This window comes from Petromyzon marinus, chromosome 26 (assembly GCF_048934315.1).
Source record: "Petromyzon marinus isolate PM22_M1 ecotype Great Lakes invasive population chromosome 26, UKy_Petmar_22M1.pri1.0, whole genome shotgun sequence".
NCBI classification, from domain to species: Eukaryota; Metazoa; Chordata; class Hyperoartia; order Petromyzontiformes; family Petromyzontidae; genus Petromyzon; species Petromyzon marinus.
In genome coordinates, this window is record NC_133692.1 from 8042294 (window position 1) to 8059043 (window position 16750).

A 16750-nucleotide genomic window follows, 5' to 3' on the forward strand; every position below is an offset into this window, starting at 1 on the left:
TTTCAGGAAAATGCGGTACAAAAAGTCATGGATGTATCAGCTCATTTTTAAAGGATGTAAATTAAGCATTTGACCCACCTGCGACAAGGAAATTGTTGATTTTATTCAGTGCAGCAAGTTGGATATCTTTACTTATAGTTCCATAAACTCCACTCAGACTCTGAGAGCTGTACAACAAGAACAACAAGCAAGAGTATTTTGACTTAGATTATCAAATAGTCAAGTAATTGAATCAAATATGAAGTAAAATGTTACGTTGTGTATTTATGTAGACGTTACACAGATATTGATTTCTTATATCTTATAGGAAATATAATGACGTACTGTATGTTCTTTTTAGGTAAGAAATCTATATTTATTTTATTCATCTCAGCAGGAAGTGCCCAATAAGCTGTTAGGCTCTGTTGAATGGGCACCCTGTGATGGTTCAGATGCCACTTTGTTCTGTGAATGCTATTTCATAGAGTACTGATGCATTAATGTACGCTATAATACAGTTTCACAGCTAATGTGCACACTGATACAAAAGATTCTAAAGTTATGCAAAATATAATGAACATTGCATGAAAATGCGTGAGCCATTAGAACTGCCAAACATCTTGGAATACCACCCTCAATCTGTTATGAAGGATCTTTTAATTTCTGCGATAAAAAAATTTAAAGACAATATGAGATGTTCCGTTAAGTTCCTGAAAAAGCAGCCAGCACGTGGTGTTGAAACGTCGGACATCATTCCGAACAACATGCGGTCCAACCCAAATTCACATGACAGAGCTAACACAATGATCCATGAATATGCCACCTTGCGAAACAAGTGACTGCGTAACGCATAGAACGCTCACATGCTCGCAAACGCAGTGCAGTTGAGTCCCGTGGTAATATTGGCCACCATCTCAGCAGTGATGCCCGGAAGGATGAGGGGGGACAGCCTTTGATTGAACCACGTGGACACATCCGCGTCGGGCATAGCGGCCAGCGAAGGCCCCAGCTTTGTCCACACACTGGCCATCACCACGGCCCTGGCAGGGGCCTCAAACGACTTGTTTGCCTGTGGATGACAAGAACAACGCCTCGCTTGAATTCACGTAAAAATAACTCGCCACATTCCTCATCATTGCTGCCTTATAAAGAGTTCAGAGGCCACTACTGGACAGGTACAGCTGTGGAAAAGCAGGAATGAAAAAAAATCTGGGAGTCATTTTGCTCATCAGTGGGGAGTCTTTGACGATGACATGAAATGCTTCGGCCTAATATACAGGAGAAATCCATCAGAGGACTACAAGATAAGCAAATAAATTACCAACCTTTAATTGTGTTTCAACCGGGGGTCAAACTGGTGACCTCTGGTCAACAATGCCAGTGTGTCCAACAGTATCACACTATAATTCGAACGCGCGTCCTGACGCACTTACCACAACGTCAAAGCGATCCACGAATGTTGCCATGTTATCGATACTGTTGATGTTGGGGAAGATCGCTGACAGCAGAGTAACGTTATTCTGCACGTTGGGCTTGGCAGCGTAGTCCGCCAGTTGTGCAGGGGAAAGAAGGTTCAGGACTTCAGCCTAGAGCCATTGGGAGAAACCGTAAGGAGATCAGTTGCACACTCGCACTACGTACTTAAGTCACACTATACGAGTTTCACCAATTGTATTAAATGTATGCGGCAATGTTGCTTTAATGCAAATAAAGCACTTGAGGAAAATTAGACTTTAAATTAAAACAATCACCATTACTGATGGAGCGAAATGCCATGAGAAAACAAAACAAATATTAAAGAATTGTTACTTGTTCCCAAAATGATGAAAATTCATCAAATCCCAGGATTGAGGAGGTTGCATTGGAGGAGAGATCATTCCATACGGAGTGATTAAATTGCAATCAATTAACAAAAACAAATAACGTGTAAAGGTGTATCCACCTTGAGTGCAAGTCATGTGATCACTAGATTTAATGTGAAATGCTCTCAGCCTTGTCTAGACCACCAACTAAAAAAAGAGGTGTTTGTGAAAATACATTTGCATTATGTTATTTTTCTTTGTTACAAGTCTGCAGGTATTTTCCTATTTTGATAGGCGTTCTTACGATGTACAGAATGGGCTGTGTTTGAAAAATTAAATCCACCACATTTCCAAAGTCAAAAACCACAATGCAAATAGTTACTTTCCTTAACGCTGACATTGAATGAAATCGCTTTTGTTTGAACACGTGGACGGTTTACACATGCGGTGTGTGACATTACTTACGCCTTTAAAAGCTGGGAAAACTTCAAAGTCAGAATAATTGGCAAGGGCACTGAATTTTCCAAAATATGTGTTGAGCAGCGTGGAGCTGTTGATGTTCTGTGTGCAGTTCTTGTTCATCATTGTCACATCTGTGGGAATTGTCAAGATGGCATCGGGTTCAGTATTGTCATTTCAGGATAATGCGGTACAAAAAGTCATGGTCGTTTCAGCTCATTTTTAAAAGATGTAAATGAAGCATTTGACCCACCTGCGACAAGGAAATTGTTGATTTTATTCAGTGCAGCAAGTTGGGTATCTTTACTTATAGTTCCATAAACTCCACTCAGACTCTGCGAGCTGTGCAACAAGAACAACAAGCAAGAATATTTTGACTTAGACGATAAAACACGGGCAAATTAAACAAAATTTTACATCGTATATTTATTTAAAGGTGTGACACAGATGGAGATGAGCGAAATGTAATCTACATTTATATTGATTTCTTATATTTTAATGTCAATATGAAAACGTACTGTATGTTCTTTATGGGTGAGCAATCAATATGCATTTATTCATCTCAGCAGGAAGTGCCCAAAAAGCTGTTAGACTCTGTTTAATGGGCACCCTGTGATGGTACAGATGCTACCTTGTGCTGCGAATGCTATTTCAGAGAGTACTGATGCATTAACATATGCAATAATACAGTTTCACAGAAAATTTTCACATTGATACAAAATATTTTAAAGTTATGCAAAATGCAGAGAACATGATATGAAAACATGCGAGCCATTGACACTCACTACCATCTTGGAACATCATCCTTGGTCTGTCAATAATAATTGTTTTTAATTACTGTGTTAATTTTTATGAGAATTTGAGATGCTCCATGCAGTTCCTGAAGAAGCTGCCAGCACGTGGTGTTGAAACGTCGGACATCCTTGCAAACAACAAGAGGTCCAACCCAGATTCACATGACAGAGCTAACACAATGATCCATTAATATTCCACCTTGCCACACAAGTGACTGCATAGCACATAAGACACTCACATGCTTGTAAACGCAGTGCAGTTGAGTCCCGTGGAAATGTTGCCCACCATGCCAGCGGTGATGCCCGGCAGGATGAGAGGGGACAGCCTTTGATTGAACCACGTGGACACATCGGCGTCAGGCATAGCGGACAGCGAAGGCCCCAGCTTTGTCCACACACCGGCCATCACCACGGCCCTGGCAGGGGCCTCAAACGACTTGTTTGCCTGTGGGTGACAAGAACAACGCCACGCTTGAATTCACGTAAAAACAACTCGCCACATTCCTCATCATCGCTGCCTTATAAAGAGTTTGGAGGCCACTACTGGACAGGTACAGCTGTGGAAAAGCAGAAACGAAAAAAAATCTGGGAGTCATTTTGCTCATTAGTGGGGAGTCTTTGACGATGACATGAAATACTTCAGCTTAATATACGGAATAAATCCATCAGAGGACTACAAGATAAGCAAATAAATTACCAACCTTTAATCGTGTTTCAACAGGGGGTCAAACTGGTGACCTCTGGGCAACAATGCCAGTGTGTCCAGCTTCTACAGTACCACACTATAATTCGAACGCGCGTCCTGACGCACTTACCACAACGTCAAAGCGATCCACGAATGTTGCCATGTTGTCGATGCCGTTAATGTTGGGGAAGATCGCTGACAGCAGGGTAGCGTTATTCTGCACGTTGGGCTTGGCAGCGTAGTCCGCCAGTTGTGCAGGGGAAAGAAGGTTCAGGACTTCAGCCTAGAGCCATTGGGAGAGACCGTAAGGAGATCAGTTGCACACTCGCACTACGTGCTTAAGTCACACGTCCAAGAATTCACACTTTACGAGTTTCAAAAATTGTATGAAATGTATACACCAATGTTGATTTTATGCAAGTGAAACAATTTAGGAAAATTAGACATTAAATTAAAACAATCAAAATGACTGACTGAGCGAAATGCCGCGAGAAAAAAGATGATTAAAGAAGTGTGACTTGTTCCAAAATGATGAAAATTAATCAAATCCCAGAATTGAGGAGGTTTTGGTGGAGGAGGGATCATTCCATGTGGAGTGATTAACTTGCTATCAATTAACAAACAAAAGAAACGTGTAAAGGTGTATCCACCGAGTGCAAGTCATGTGATCACTAGTTTTAATGTAAAATGCTCTCAGCCTTGTCTAGACCACCAACTAAAACTAGAGGTGTTTGTGAGAACACCTTTGCATTATGTGTTTTTTCTTTGTTACAAGTCTGCAGGTATTTTCCTATTTTGATAGTTGTTATCACGATGTACACAAAAGATCTGCGTTTGAAAAATGTAACTCATCACATTCCCAAAGTCAAGAACAATCATGCAAATAGTTCCTTTGCTTAACGCTAACATTGAATGAAATCGGTTTTGTTTCAACACGTGGATGGTTTACGCATGTTGTGTGTGACATTACTTACGCCTTTAAAAGCTGGGAAAACTTCAAAGTCAGAATAATTGGCAAGGGCACTGAATTTTCCAAAATATGTGTTGAGCAGCGTGGAGCTGTTGATGTTCTGTGTGCAGTTCTTGTTCATCATTGTCACATCTGTGGGAATTCACAAGATGGCATCGGGTTCATTGTTGTAATTTCATTGAAATGAGGTACAGTATAAATAAGTAATATTTCTAAAAAAACTTTTTTTAAACACGCTGTTATGAAATGTACCGTACTAGTAATGGCAGAACTCCACGACTCCAGGAAGTGTCACCGAAGCTTGCCACAACGTAAGGGGACCGTGGGCAATTACAGCCAACGTGAGTTGATCGTGGACAATTAGACCCAAGCCGAAACATAACATATACAAAAGATTGTTGAAAAATATCTATTTTTTTATGATGGAATATAGAATTGTCATCAGTATGACATAAGTATACCAAGTTTGCAGTCGATACCACATTGGAAAGTGGTTTAAAATTGAGTTACAAGATTTGAGGATACAACAACAACAGACAGTGAGTGAAAAGAAAGCGTGTAATAGTCATGGATGTATCAGCTCATTTTTAAAAGATGTAAATTAAGCATTTGACCCACCTGCGACAAGGAAATTGTTGATTTTATTCAGTGCAGCAAGTTGGATATCTTTACTTATAGTTCCATAAACTCCACTCAGACTCTGCGAGCTGTGCAACAAGAACAACACGCAAGAATATTTTGTTTAAGATTATAAAATAGTCAAGTAATTGAATCAAATATGAAGGAAAATGTTATGTTGTGTATTTATGTAGACGTTACACAGATGGAGATGAGCGAAATGTAATCTACATTTATATTGATTTCTCATATTTTAATGGAAATCTAATGACGTACTGTATGTTCTTTTTAGGTAAGAAATCTGAATTTTTTTTATTCATCTCAGCAGGAAGTGCCCAATAAGCTGTTAGGCTCTGTTTAATGGGCATCCTGTGATGGTTCAGATGCCACTTTGTTCTGTCAATGCTATTTCATAGAGTACTGATGCATTAATGTATGCTATTAAACAATTTCACAGCGAATGTGCACACTGATACAAAATATATTCCAGTTATGCAAAATGTAAAGAACATTGTATGAAAACGCGTGAGCCATTAGAACTGCCAAACATCTTGGAAAACCACCCTCAATCTGTTATGAAGGATCTTTTAATTTCTGCGATAAAAATTTTCAAGACAATATGAGATGTTCCGTTAAGTTCCTGAAAAAGCGGCCAGCACATGGTGTTGAAACGTCGGACATCATTCCGAACCACATACGGTCCAACCCAAATTCACAGCTAACACAATGATCCATGAATATGCCACCTTGCGAAACAAGTGACTGCGTGACACATAGGACACTCACATGCTCGCAAACGCAGTGCAGTTGAGTCCCGTGGTAATATTGGCCACCATCTCAGCAGTGATGCCCGGCAGGATGAGAGGGGACAGCCTTTGATTGAACCACGTGGACACATCCGCGTCGGGCATAGCGGCCAGCGAAGGCCCCAGCTTTGTCCACACGCCGGCCATCACCGCGGCCTGGGCAGGGGCCTCAAACGACTTGTTTGCCTGTGGTTGACAAGAACAACGCCTCGCTTGAATTCACGTAAAAACAACTCGCCACATTCCTCATCATCGCTGCCTTATAAAGAGTTTGGAGGCCACTACTGGACAGGTACAGCTGTGGAAAAGCAGAAACGAAAAAAATCTGGGAGTCATTTTGCTCATCAGTGGGGAGTCTTTGACGATGACATGAAGTACTTCAGCTTAATATACGGAAGAAATCCATGAGAGGACTACAAGATAAGCAAATAAATTACCAACCTTTAATTGTGTTTCAACCGGGGGTCAAACTGGTGACCTCTGGTCAACAATGCCAGTGTGTCCAGCTTCTACAGTACCACACTATAATTCTAACGCGCGTCCTGACGCACTTACCACAACGTCAAAGCGATCCACGAATGTTGCCATGTTGTCGATGCTGTTGATGTTGGGGAAGATCGCTGACAGCAGGGTAACGTTATTCTGCACGTTGGGCTTGGCAGCGTATTCCGCCAGTTGTGCAGGGGAAAGAAGGTTCAGGACTTCAGCCTAGAGCCATTGGGAGAAACCGTAAGGAGATCAGTTTCACACTCGCACTACGTGCTTAAGTCACACGTCCAAGAATTCACACTTTACGAGTTTCAACAATTGTATGAAATGTATACACCAATGTTGATTTTATGCAAATGAAACCATTTAGGAAAATTAGACTTGAAATTAAAAAATCAAAATGACTGACTGAGCGAAATGCCGCGAGAAAAAAGATGATTAAAGAAGTGTAACTTGTTCCAAAAATGATGAAAATTAATCAAATCCCAGAATTGAGGAGGTTTTGGTGGAGGAGGGATCATTCCATGTGGAGTGATTAACTTGCTATCAATTAACAAACAAAAGAAACGTGTAAAGGTGTATCCACCGAGTGCAAGTCACGTGATCACTAGTTTTAATGTAAAATGCTCTCAGCCTTGTCTAGACCACCAACTAAAACTAGAGGTGTTTGTGAGAACACCTTTGCATTATGTTTTTTTCTTTGTTACAAGTCTGCAGGTATTTTCCTATTTTGATAGTTGTTATCACGATGTACACAAAAGATCTGCGTTTGAAAAATGTAACTCATCACATTCCCAAAGTCAAGAACAATCATGCAAATAGTTCCTTTGCTTAACGCTAACATTGAATGAAATCGGTTTTGTTTCAACACGTGGACGGTTTACGCATGTTGTGTGTGACATTACTTACGCCTTTAAAAGCTGGGAAAACTTCAAAGTCAGAATAATTGGCAAGGGCACTGAATTTTCCAAAATATGTGTTGAGCAGCGTGGAGCTGTTGATGTTCTGTGTGCAGTTCTTGTTCATCATTGTCACATCTGTGGGAATTCACAAGATGGCATCGGGTTCATTGTTGTAATTTCATTGAAATGAGGTACAGTATAAATAAGTAATATTTCTAAAAAAACTTTTTTTAAAAACGCTGTTATGAAATGTACCGTACTAGTAATGGCAGAACTCCACGACTCCAGGAAGTGTCACCGAAGCTTGCCACAACGTAAGGGGACCGTGGGCAATTACAGCCAACGTGAGTTGATCGTGGACAATTAGACCCAAGCCGAAACATAACATATACAAAAGATTGTTGAAAAATATCTATTTTTTTATGATGGAATATAGAATTGTCATCAGTATGACATAAGTATACCAAGTTTGCAGTCGATACCACATTGGAAAGTGGTTTAAAATTGAGTTACAAGATTTGAGGATACAACAACAACAGACAGTGAGTGAAAAGAAAGCGTGTAATAGTCATGGATGTATCAGCTCATTTTTAAAAGATGTAAATTAAGCATTTGACCCACCTGCGACAAGGAAATTGTTGATTTTATTCAGTGCAGCAAGTTGGATATCTTTACTTATAGTTCCATAAACTCCACTCAGACTCTGCGAGCTGTGCAACAAGAACAACACGCAAGAATATTTTGTTTAAGATTATAAAATAGTCAAGTAATTGAATCAAATATGAAGGAAAATGTTATGTTGTGTATTTATGTAGACGTTACACAGATGGAGATGAGCGAAATGTAATCTACATTTATATTGATTTCTTATATTTTAACGGAAATATAATGACGTACTGTATGTTATTTTTAGGTAAGAAATCAAAATTTATTTCATTCATCTCAGCAGGAAGTGCCCAATAAGCTGTTAGGCTCTGTTGAATGGGCATCCTGTGATGGTTCAGATGCCACTTTGTTCTGTCAATGCTATTTCATAGAGTACTGATGCATTAATGTACGCTGTTAAACAGTTTCACAGCGAATGTGCACACTGATACAAAATATATTCTAGTTATGCAAAATGTAAAGAACATTGTATGAAAACGCTTGAGCCATTAGAACTGCCAAACATCTTGGAATACCACCCTCAATCTGTTATGAAGGATCTTTTAATTTCTACGATAAAAATTATCAAGACAATATGACATGTTCCGTTAAGTTCCTGAAAAAGTGGCCAGCACATGGTGTTGAAAAGTCGGATAACATGCGGTCCAACCCAAATTCACAGCTAACACAATGATCCATGAATATGCCACCTTGCGAAAATAGTGACTGCGTGACGCATAGAACACTCACATGCTCACAAACGCAGTGCAGTTGAGTCCCGTGGTAATATTGGCCACCATCTCAGCAGTGATGCCCGGCAGTATGAGGGGGGACAGCCTTTGATTGAACCACGTGGACACATCCGCGTCGGGCATAGCGGCCAGCGAAGGCCCCAGCTTTGTCCACACGCCGGCCATCACCACGGCCCTGGCAGGGGCCTCAAACGACTTGTTTGCCTGTGGATGACAAGAACAACGCCTCGCTTGAATTCACGTAAAAGCAACTCGCCACATTCCTCATCATCGCTGCCTTATAAAGAGTTCGGAGGCCACTACTGGACAGGTACAACTGTGGAAAAGCAGAAACGAAAAAAAATCTGGGAGTCATTTTGCTCATCAGTGGGGAGTCTTTGACGATGACATGAAGTACTTCAGCTTAATATACGGAAGAAATCCATCATAGGACTACAAGATAAGCAAATAAATTACCAACCTTTAACAGGGGGTCAAACTGGTGACCTCTGGTCAACAATGCCAGTGTGTCCAGCTTCTACAGTACCACACTATAATTCGAACGCGCGTCCTGACGCACTTACCACAACGTCAAAGCGATCCACGAATGTTGCCATGTTGTCGATGCCGTTGATGTTGAGGAAGATCGCTGACAGCAGGGTAGCGTTATTCTGCACGTTGGGCTTGGCAGCGTAGTCCGCCAGTTGTGCAGGGGTAAGAAGGTTCAGGACTTCAGCCTAGAGCCATTGGGAGAAACCGTAAGGAGATCAGTTGCACACTCGCAATACGTGCTTAAGTCACACGTCCAAGAATTCACACTTTACGAGTTTCAACAATTGTATGAAATGTATACACCAATGTTGATTTTATGCATGTGAAACAGTTGAGGAAAATAAGACTTCAAATTAAAATAATCCAAATGACTAACGGAGCAAAATGCCACAAGAAAAAAAAGTATTAAAGAATTGATTTGAAACTTTCGTGACTGCAGTAATCCATACTCTTTGGTTCTTTCGGTAAAGTAACGTAGGTAGAAAATAAAATAAATCACGACGTTTCGGGCGCAACACCTGATGACCAACGCTTGTGTTGCGCCCGAAACGTCGTGATTTATTTTATTTTATACCTATGTTACTTTACCGAAAGAACCAAAGAGTATTAAATAATTGTAATTGTTCCCAAAATGATGAAAATTCATCAAATCCCAGGATTGAGGAGGTTTTGGTGGAGGAGGGATCATTCCATGTGGAGTGATTAACTTGTGATCAATTAACAAAAACAAATAACGTGTAAAGGTGTATCCACCTTGAGTGCAAATCATGTGATCACTAGTCTTGATGTAAAATGCTCTCAGCCTTGTCTAGACCACCAACTAAAACTAGAGGTGTTTGTGAGAACACCTTTGCATTATGTTATTTTTCTTTGTTACAAGTCTGCAGGTATTTTCCTATTTTGGTAGGCGTTATTACGATGTACAGAATGGGCCGTGTTTGAAAAATTAAATCCATCACATTTCCAAAGTCAAAAACCACAATGCAAATAGTTACTTTCCTTAACGCTAACATTGAATTAAATCAGTTTTGTTTGAATGTGGACGGTTTACGCATGTGGTGTGTTACATTACTTACGCCTTTAAAAGCTGGGGAAACTTCAAAGTCAGAATAATTGGCAAGGGCACTGAATTTTCCAAAATATGTGTTGAGCAGCGTGGAGCTGTTGATGTTCTGTGTGCAGTTCTTGTTCATCATTGTCACATCTGTGGGAATTGTCAAGATGGCATCAGGTTCAGCATTGTCATTTCAGGAAAATGTGGTACAAAAAGTTATGGATGTATCAGCTCATTTTTAAAAGATGTAAATTAAGCATTTGACCCACCTGCGACAAGGAAATTGTTGATTTTATTCAGTGCAGCAAGTTGGATATCTTTACTTATAGTTCCATAAACTCCACTCAGACTCTGTGACCTGTGCAACAAGAACAACGATACACCGATACTTTGTTGCATACGTTTACACTGTGTTTGTGTTTTGACAAAAAAAATATTACACTCTTTTGAAAAATATATAGTGAATATGAAACGAAGTTAATTTTCATGAGGTGACCGCATAGCTCAGATGTGATAGGATTTAGTCGACATCGCTGACATCCTGGGAATCAAATCCAGCCAGTCGCTCGTAATTAAACTTGATTATCAAGTGCAATGAGATGATGGTCTCGGCCCAGTCACTGTACAAAAACAACTGATAACAATATATTTGTTTCTGAACGAATGTTGTCTAATTCCAATTCGTGAGAATTAAATATCAGCTTGACAGTCGTTTGAATATCATTATCATTGGCAGAGCAGGTGGGAAATGGTGCCCTCTACTGTGTGAACTAGAAGTCATTTGAAGGCATCTCAGAGGTAGCTCTGTGATATGTGCTTTCGTGGGTTGTTCTGCAACACAAAACGTTGCATTGCAACCGTGAGAGATCTGAATGGATTCTTCGTCTGATGACAACACAATCGTTCTAAAGAAAGTAGTTTTCAATCTAGATTTAAAAGTGCATAGCTCCAGTAGCTTCCTCATATCAGAAGGAAGAGTGTTCCAGACGGCCACAGAAGCGTATCTGAAAGCACGCAATGCAGTGACCGGGGAAATTTACAGCATTAATTGTATACAATTCTAGCAGATATTAAATGAGCATTAATGTAATGCGTAGGGGTGCACGGATTGGGTTTAGTGGGAGCCCATCACCACAAGCTGACCGTGATCCAGATCACATTGCAAAAGTATCCAATCCAAGATTCTCCAGCTCCAATATTTTCATCGCGTCGATATGATTTTAATTATAATGTTTATGCCTTGTGGGGGGGGGGGGGGGTTGGTAAGCGGTGGGGTGGCTGTGGCACACTGGTTAGTGTACCACACTATGAACTTGGTAACCTGAGTTAAATGCTCTCAGCCATGGCTAGCATCAGTGGCCAGTGATATCTTATCCATTGCTGGGCAACCCCCCCACACACACACACACGCCACCAATCTGTTCTGTCCACTAAACAACCCCATGGCTGACACAGCGCGAAGAAGTCTTCATCCAGCAGTGGATTGCCAACTAAATGTCACGAATGTTAATTTCTCCACTCTTTTCCTGCCTTTAAACAGCACCGAGCGACACGTTTCGCGGTGCCAGTAACGACAGGCATGTTTGCTGTGAATCTGGTGCGTGAGGATGTTGCCGTTAACGGACGCGGGGCTGTTATTTGCGCGCACGCACATTGTGATGAAGTTGACGCAGGACACGTTGATGGGGATGTCTGCTATCTCCACCGCGGTGATGGACGGGAGAAAAGGGACGAGTCGCGTTTGAAACCACTTTGTTCCCTCGGCATCCGACAAAGTCGCAAGAGACGGCTTCAGGGTGTCCCAGATGGTGGTCATCATGACCGTCCTCACGTCGGCTGAAATTGTCTGTGCGCAAACACACGCAAACACACCGGACAAAGCTCCCCCGTGTAACCTACACAGGCTGCTGGGGCAAGTGCTGTTCGCGAGCAATGCATACGAAGGCCAGTACAGCGTACGAGTCGGTTGTGTTGCTGATGGTTGCGCACTGCACCAGGTACTCGTTTAGGGCTGAGGCAACTCAGGGGGAACCAGGACAAGCTTAGATGTTAGCTGTGGCGGGGCATTGAACTCAAGGTGCCAGGTTCAGAGCATAGTGCACCAACCACTATACTACCCACTCTCCACGTGCATATGCATGCACATGCACACATATGCACAAATACAAAGGCAAGCGATGTAGAGCAAGCACTTTTTCAGACCGGCAGAGCACATTAACAGGTGGTATTGTCTGGACCGCTGCATCGCTGATTCTCGCTCCTCAAAACCCATACACACATACAGATATACATTTTCTAAAAAAAATGCATTCACAGTGGAATATCCATTTCCTACAGAAGTATTTACATTTTTACATTAAAATTTTCTCACAATTTAATCTCAATTGTCCGCTCGGTATCATGTAATGAGATAAAGTATGCATTCAGATTCCTCACAGAGAAAGGTGCACACTGCCTGTTAGAGAATGTCCCACAAAAGTGGACATCACAGACCTAACTCTTATACGTATAACTCTTATACGTATAACTCGTATACGCCTTAAGTGATCTCTGGTCCACATGATCGTAGGGTGCAGCACTTTCCCACCCGTTTTAGGTTGAGATGAGAGGGGAGAGGCAGGAGAGTGTGTGAAGGGGAGTGGAATGAGATGAGAGTGGAGCGTTAGGTAGGGGAGTGTGTGGAAGGGAGTAGAGTGTGATGCGAGAGGAGAGGTAGACACCATCATGGATGAAACCTTTTCCACCAGGCGGACGCAGTTATGGGACCGATGAAGCGAAGTAACAGTGTGTGCACATCAAGCAGGGGAACATGGGGAGATTGGGTGCAGAGTGGAGGCCACACACCTTGTTGATCCCATCCAGAACGTTGCCCAGCAGGGTGAGATTTCTCAAGTTGAGCGTCACCGATCGACTGACAATAGTGCTGTTTAGAAACTTTGACATGTAGAGCTGAGCGAGCTGGTCGGCCGGGATAAGGGACAGTGTAGAATCCTGCACACCGAACACGAGCGACGTGCGATCAAACATCTCTTTACCGCCAGCCCCACCCACAACCGAACCCTGCCAAGCCGTACCAGGCCAGCCTAGCAGGTTGTATTATTTTCCACTGCAGTAGCCGCTCCGTGACACGAGTGTCACACGCAATAGACAAGTCGAGACGAGCGGAGATAACACCGTGACCTCACACTGTACTGAAGTCGCGCGCATTGACTACACAATTAGTCCCGCCCCTTGGCCCTGCTTGGCCCCAAGCCAGATTTAATGTCTTGTGAGGCCACGTGTGTAAGTGAGCACTCATTTGTATTTGTTTCGCTATGAAATTGGTTAACATTTGGATGACAAACTGAGAATGAACACTTTGAAAGTGTTCAGTAACTGCGATCTACCAGATAATGCAAAATAAATACAGATGCAAGGCTGGTATATATATTTATTTAATACCTTGTGGCATCTTGGTGGATTGTGGGTTATATATTGGCTAACAATTTAATGTAGAACTGTTAAAGTACAGCCCTTCTGTCAATCCACTTCTGGAAGAGGGATTCCCCATGCCATGCAGGCCACGGGGATTACTTGACCACATCCTGTGTGTGCAATTAGCACGGTTCGCTACGAATAACGAAAACTTATTTTCATCAATTCACTCTTCTCTCGAAAGTGAAAATCATATAGAGTACAATGAAAACATTTTTTTACGTGTTATTTTGTTCTTCTTTAGGGCAATGCTATTGAAGAATGTGATGACATTGTTTTGCGTGTGTTTTGTACATCACTGCAATTGGAGTTTAAAAACAACATCAACTTTTTGTTTGCATACATCGTAGATGGACGTACAAGTAAAATATCATTACATTGTGTACAAGCAGCAGTATATATGGGTACGCCGCAACCTGGTCCATCGACAGTTTGCGTCTGGTGGGGGTTAGGTAGGGTAAGGTGCAGTTTACTCCCACCTCTCACGAGGCGTCTGGCCATCGTGGAAGAGTAGGCCTAAAGCCCTCTCATTAAGAGGGGCTACTCTCGAGCTCCCTCTCATGGAGGCCCTTCTGCCAGCAGGGGCCGCCGAGTATAAGCAATTACAGTGGCTGCACCTTTTACCTTCTCCGAATACAACACCTGGGACTTACGTTCAAGCAGGCGAACTCTTCTGCTGTGAAATTTTCCAGCTGTGCAGCGGTGATATTTACGCCCAACAGCGCATTGCCCAGCTCAGTCCTTTATACATACATATAGACACACACACACACGGCGACAACAACAATTGTTAACGTTGAAACCGATTTCCATCGTTGATATCGGCATCGCAATTAGCACGTTGTATTGTAAATATAACACGAAACAATTGTGTTCATGCATGTCTTGAATGCTAAAAGAAAAAATAAACCACTTACACATTTACACCTGTACAGTTGACAACTGTTTGCGAGAATAGGAAAGGGAAAAGGCAACACGTCACTTTAACACGCTTTCGCGAGCAATGTTATCCATAAGAGGTTTTTGGGTTTGATTGCATGAATATCAATGTGTCGTTAAACCCGCCACCATCGGACCCAGCTGTGGCCTGATGATGCTCGCTGTAATTACTGGCAAAACGTCGTACTCGAATTGTAAATGTCGTGGGTTTATTTTCCAACACACCAGTGTGCCGAACTTGTAACAAATTGCCATGTTTTGTTTACGTGACAAACCTTACTAAATGGCTGTGTGGGGTGGTGGCGGGTTAACGACGCATTTATATTTACAACACATCACGTGAAGGACTTTGTAGGGTGACTATTAAAATTAACGCAACAAAACTAAAAACACCACGACAAAGACACTTCAACAACATTTGCCAGCCAACATCAGAGGTTCTCAGTGCCTGCGATTAAAATCAGTTTCGCTCCACATTCTGGGAGATGTTTTGTTGTTGTTGAACTTGACTATTTGAATCAAGCTCCCAGCTGGTGGAGCAGAACATCGCACATGTTTGTGTCACTGATAGACTTAACTATCGAGCGTCCGTGCACCTGTACCTAACTTCACGTCGCCTCTTGCTTGCGTAATAATTGCACTCTTATTTGTGACTCGCAACGCAGATCTCTCCCGTGTCAAATAGCCGGGGAAACTGGCTGAACGAGATCATCCGTGTAATAAGTAAAAAAAAAACATCGACATCGTGCCAAACAGGAGGTGGCACAAGCAGAAAGCCCATTGGAGGGGGGGGGGGCTGAACGACACAACCACAACATCCCACGCAGGAGGATTACACAACGCTGTACCAAGGAGGCCACAACCAGCCCTCCCAGTCAACATGCAAAGTTGGGCAAACATTAGCACGTGATTGAAGCCATTGGACCAACGTTGTTGGCCCAACATGATAGATTAGTAGGCAAATGTGTGTGGAGTACAAATAATTGGTGGATGGAAGAAGAGGCAACCACAGAGAAACGTAGAACGGCACCGAGAGATGCGTCAATAGAAATTGGCTGAGATTTAAAATGTCCAGATGCTGACCCGAAGGACTAGCCATTTCGTTTAAACATGTTTAGGACATGCACATCGATATGTGTAGACTGCGTTTTAATACATAACAAAAGCAGATCACATACCTGCCAAACTCTGCAATATGAACAAAGACAACACAAAATTAGACGGCAATAATAACAACAATGTAAAAGAAACATTTTAAAGTTTAACACGTAGGCTTTCGCGACCTATATGATTCATAATAAAGGTTTTTGGGTTAGATCGCGTTATTTATAAATGTGTCGTAACCCTCCACCACCCGACACGGCCAAACAGTAAAAAATGTGTCACGTTTACAAAGGACAAATAGTTCACTACTTTAGCCCACCGGTGTGTTGAAGAGTGAATCAACATCATTTAAAATTTGAGTACGACGTTTCGCTGGTAATTACATCCAGCATTTCGCCAGAATGGTAAAGAATGAATGAGTTAAATGATGACGTCACCCTGCTGCTCTATTTAAGACCGGGAGCAAGTGAGGGCTTTACCATTTTGGCGAATTTGTGACACAGGGGTTCGTAGTGAGTGCAGCGTGCTGACCGCTACACTACCACTCCCCATGTACATGCAAGTGCAGCACACGCACTTAATCTTAACAGCGGTGACGATCGCATAAGCCTCGTTCCTCTACGCCGCCGTGTGACCGCCTGCACGTCGCGTCGAGATTCGCGACTCCCCGCTGATCACCGGTGGTCAGGTGCAAGCCATAAGGCGTACATCACCGACGGGCTGCCCAAAACAACACGCGTGTCCTGG

The 16750-nt window shown here is 42.2% G+C and overlaps 1 protein-coding gene across 1 annotated transcript in view; it reads right to left on the reverse strand.

The window, feature by feature from the left end:
• The window catches only part of LOC116946041 (uncharacterized), a 47701-nt gene extending 32683 nt beyond the window's left edge, over positions 1–15018 (reverse strand). The window contains exons 1-21 of the mRNA XM_032960862.2: positions 14878–15018; positions 14614–14701; positions 13331–13477; positions 12139–12332; positions 10756–10844; positions 10509–10636; positions 9465–9617; positions 8900–9105; positions 8126–8214; positions 7512–7639; positions 6669–6821; positions 6094–6299; positions 5308–5396; positions 4694–4821; positions 3850–4002; positions 3274–3479; positions 2494–2582; positions 2247–2374; positions 1413–1565; positions 843–1048; positions 79–167 (exon numbers count right to left, since the gene is read on the reverse strand). Coding sequence (XP_032816753.2) covers positions 79–167; positions 843–1048; positions 1413–1565; positions 2247–2374; positions 2494–2582; positions 3274–3479; positions 3850–4002; positions 4694–4821; positions 5308–5396; positions 6094–6299; positions 6669–6821; positions 7512–7639; positions 8126–8214; positions 8900–9105; positions 9465–9617; positions 10509–10636; positions 10756–10844; positions 12139–12332; positions 13331–13429 — 2686 coding nt within the window. The 5' untranslated portion in view covers positions 13430–13477; positions 14614–14701; positions 14878–15018. The remainder of the gene's footprint in view (positions 1–78; positions 168–842; positions 1049–1412; positions 1566–2246; positions 2375–2493; positions 2583–3273; positions 3480–3849; positions 4003–4693; positions 4822–5307; positions 5397–6093; positions 6300–6668; positions 6822–7511; positions 7640–8125; positions 8215–8899; positions 9106–9464; positions 9618–10508; positions 10637–10755; positions 10845–12138; positions 12333–13330; positions 13478–14613; positions 14702–14877) is intronic.
• Positions 15019–16750: the final 1732 nt, after the last annotated feature.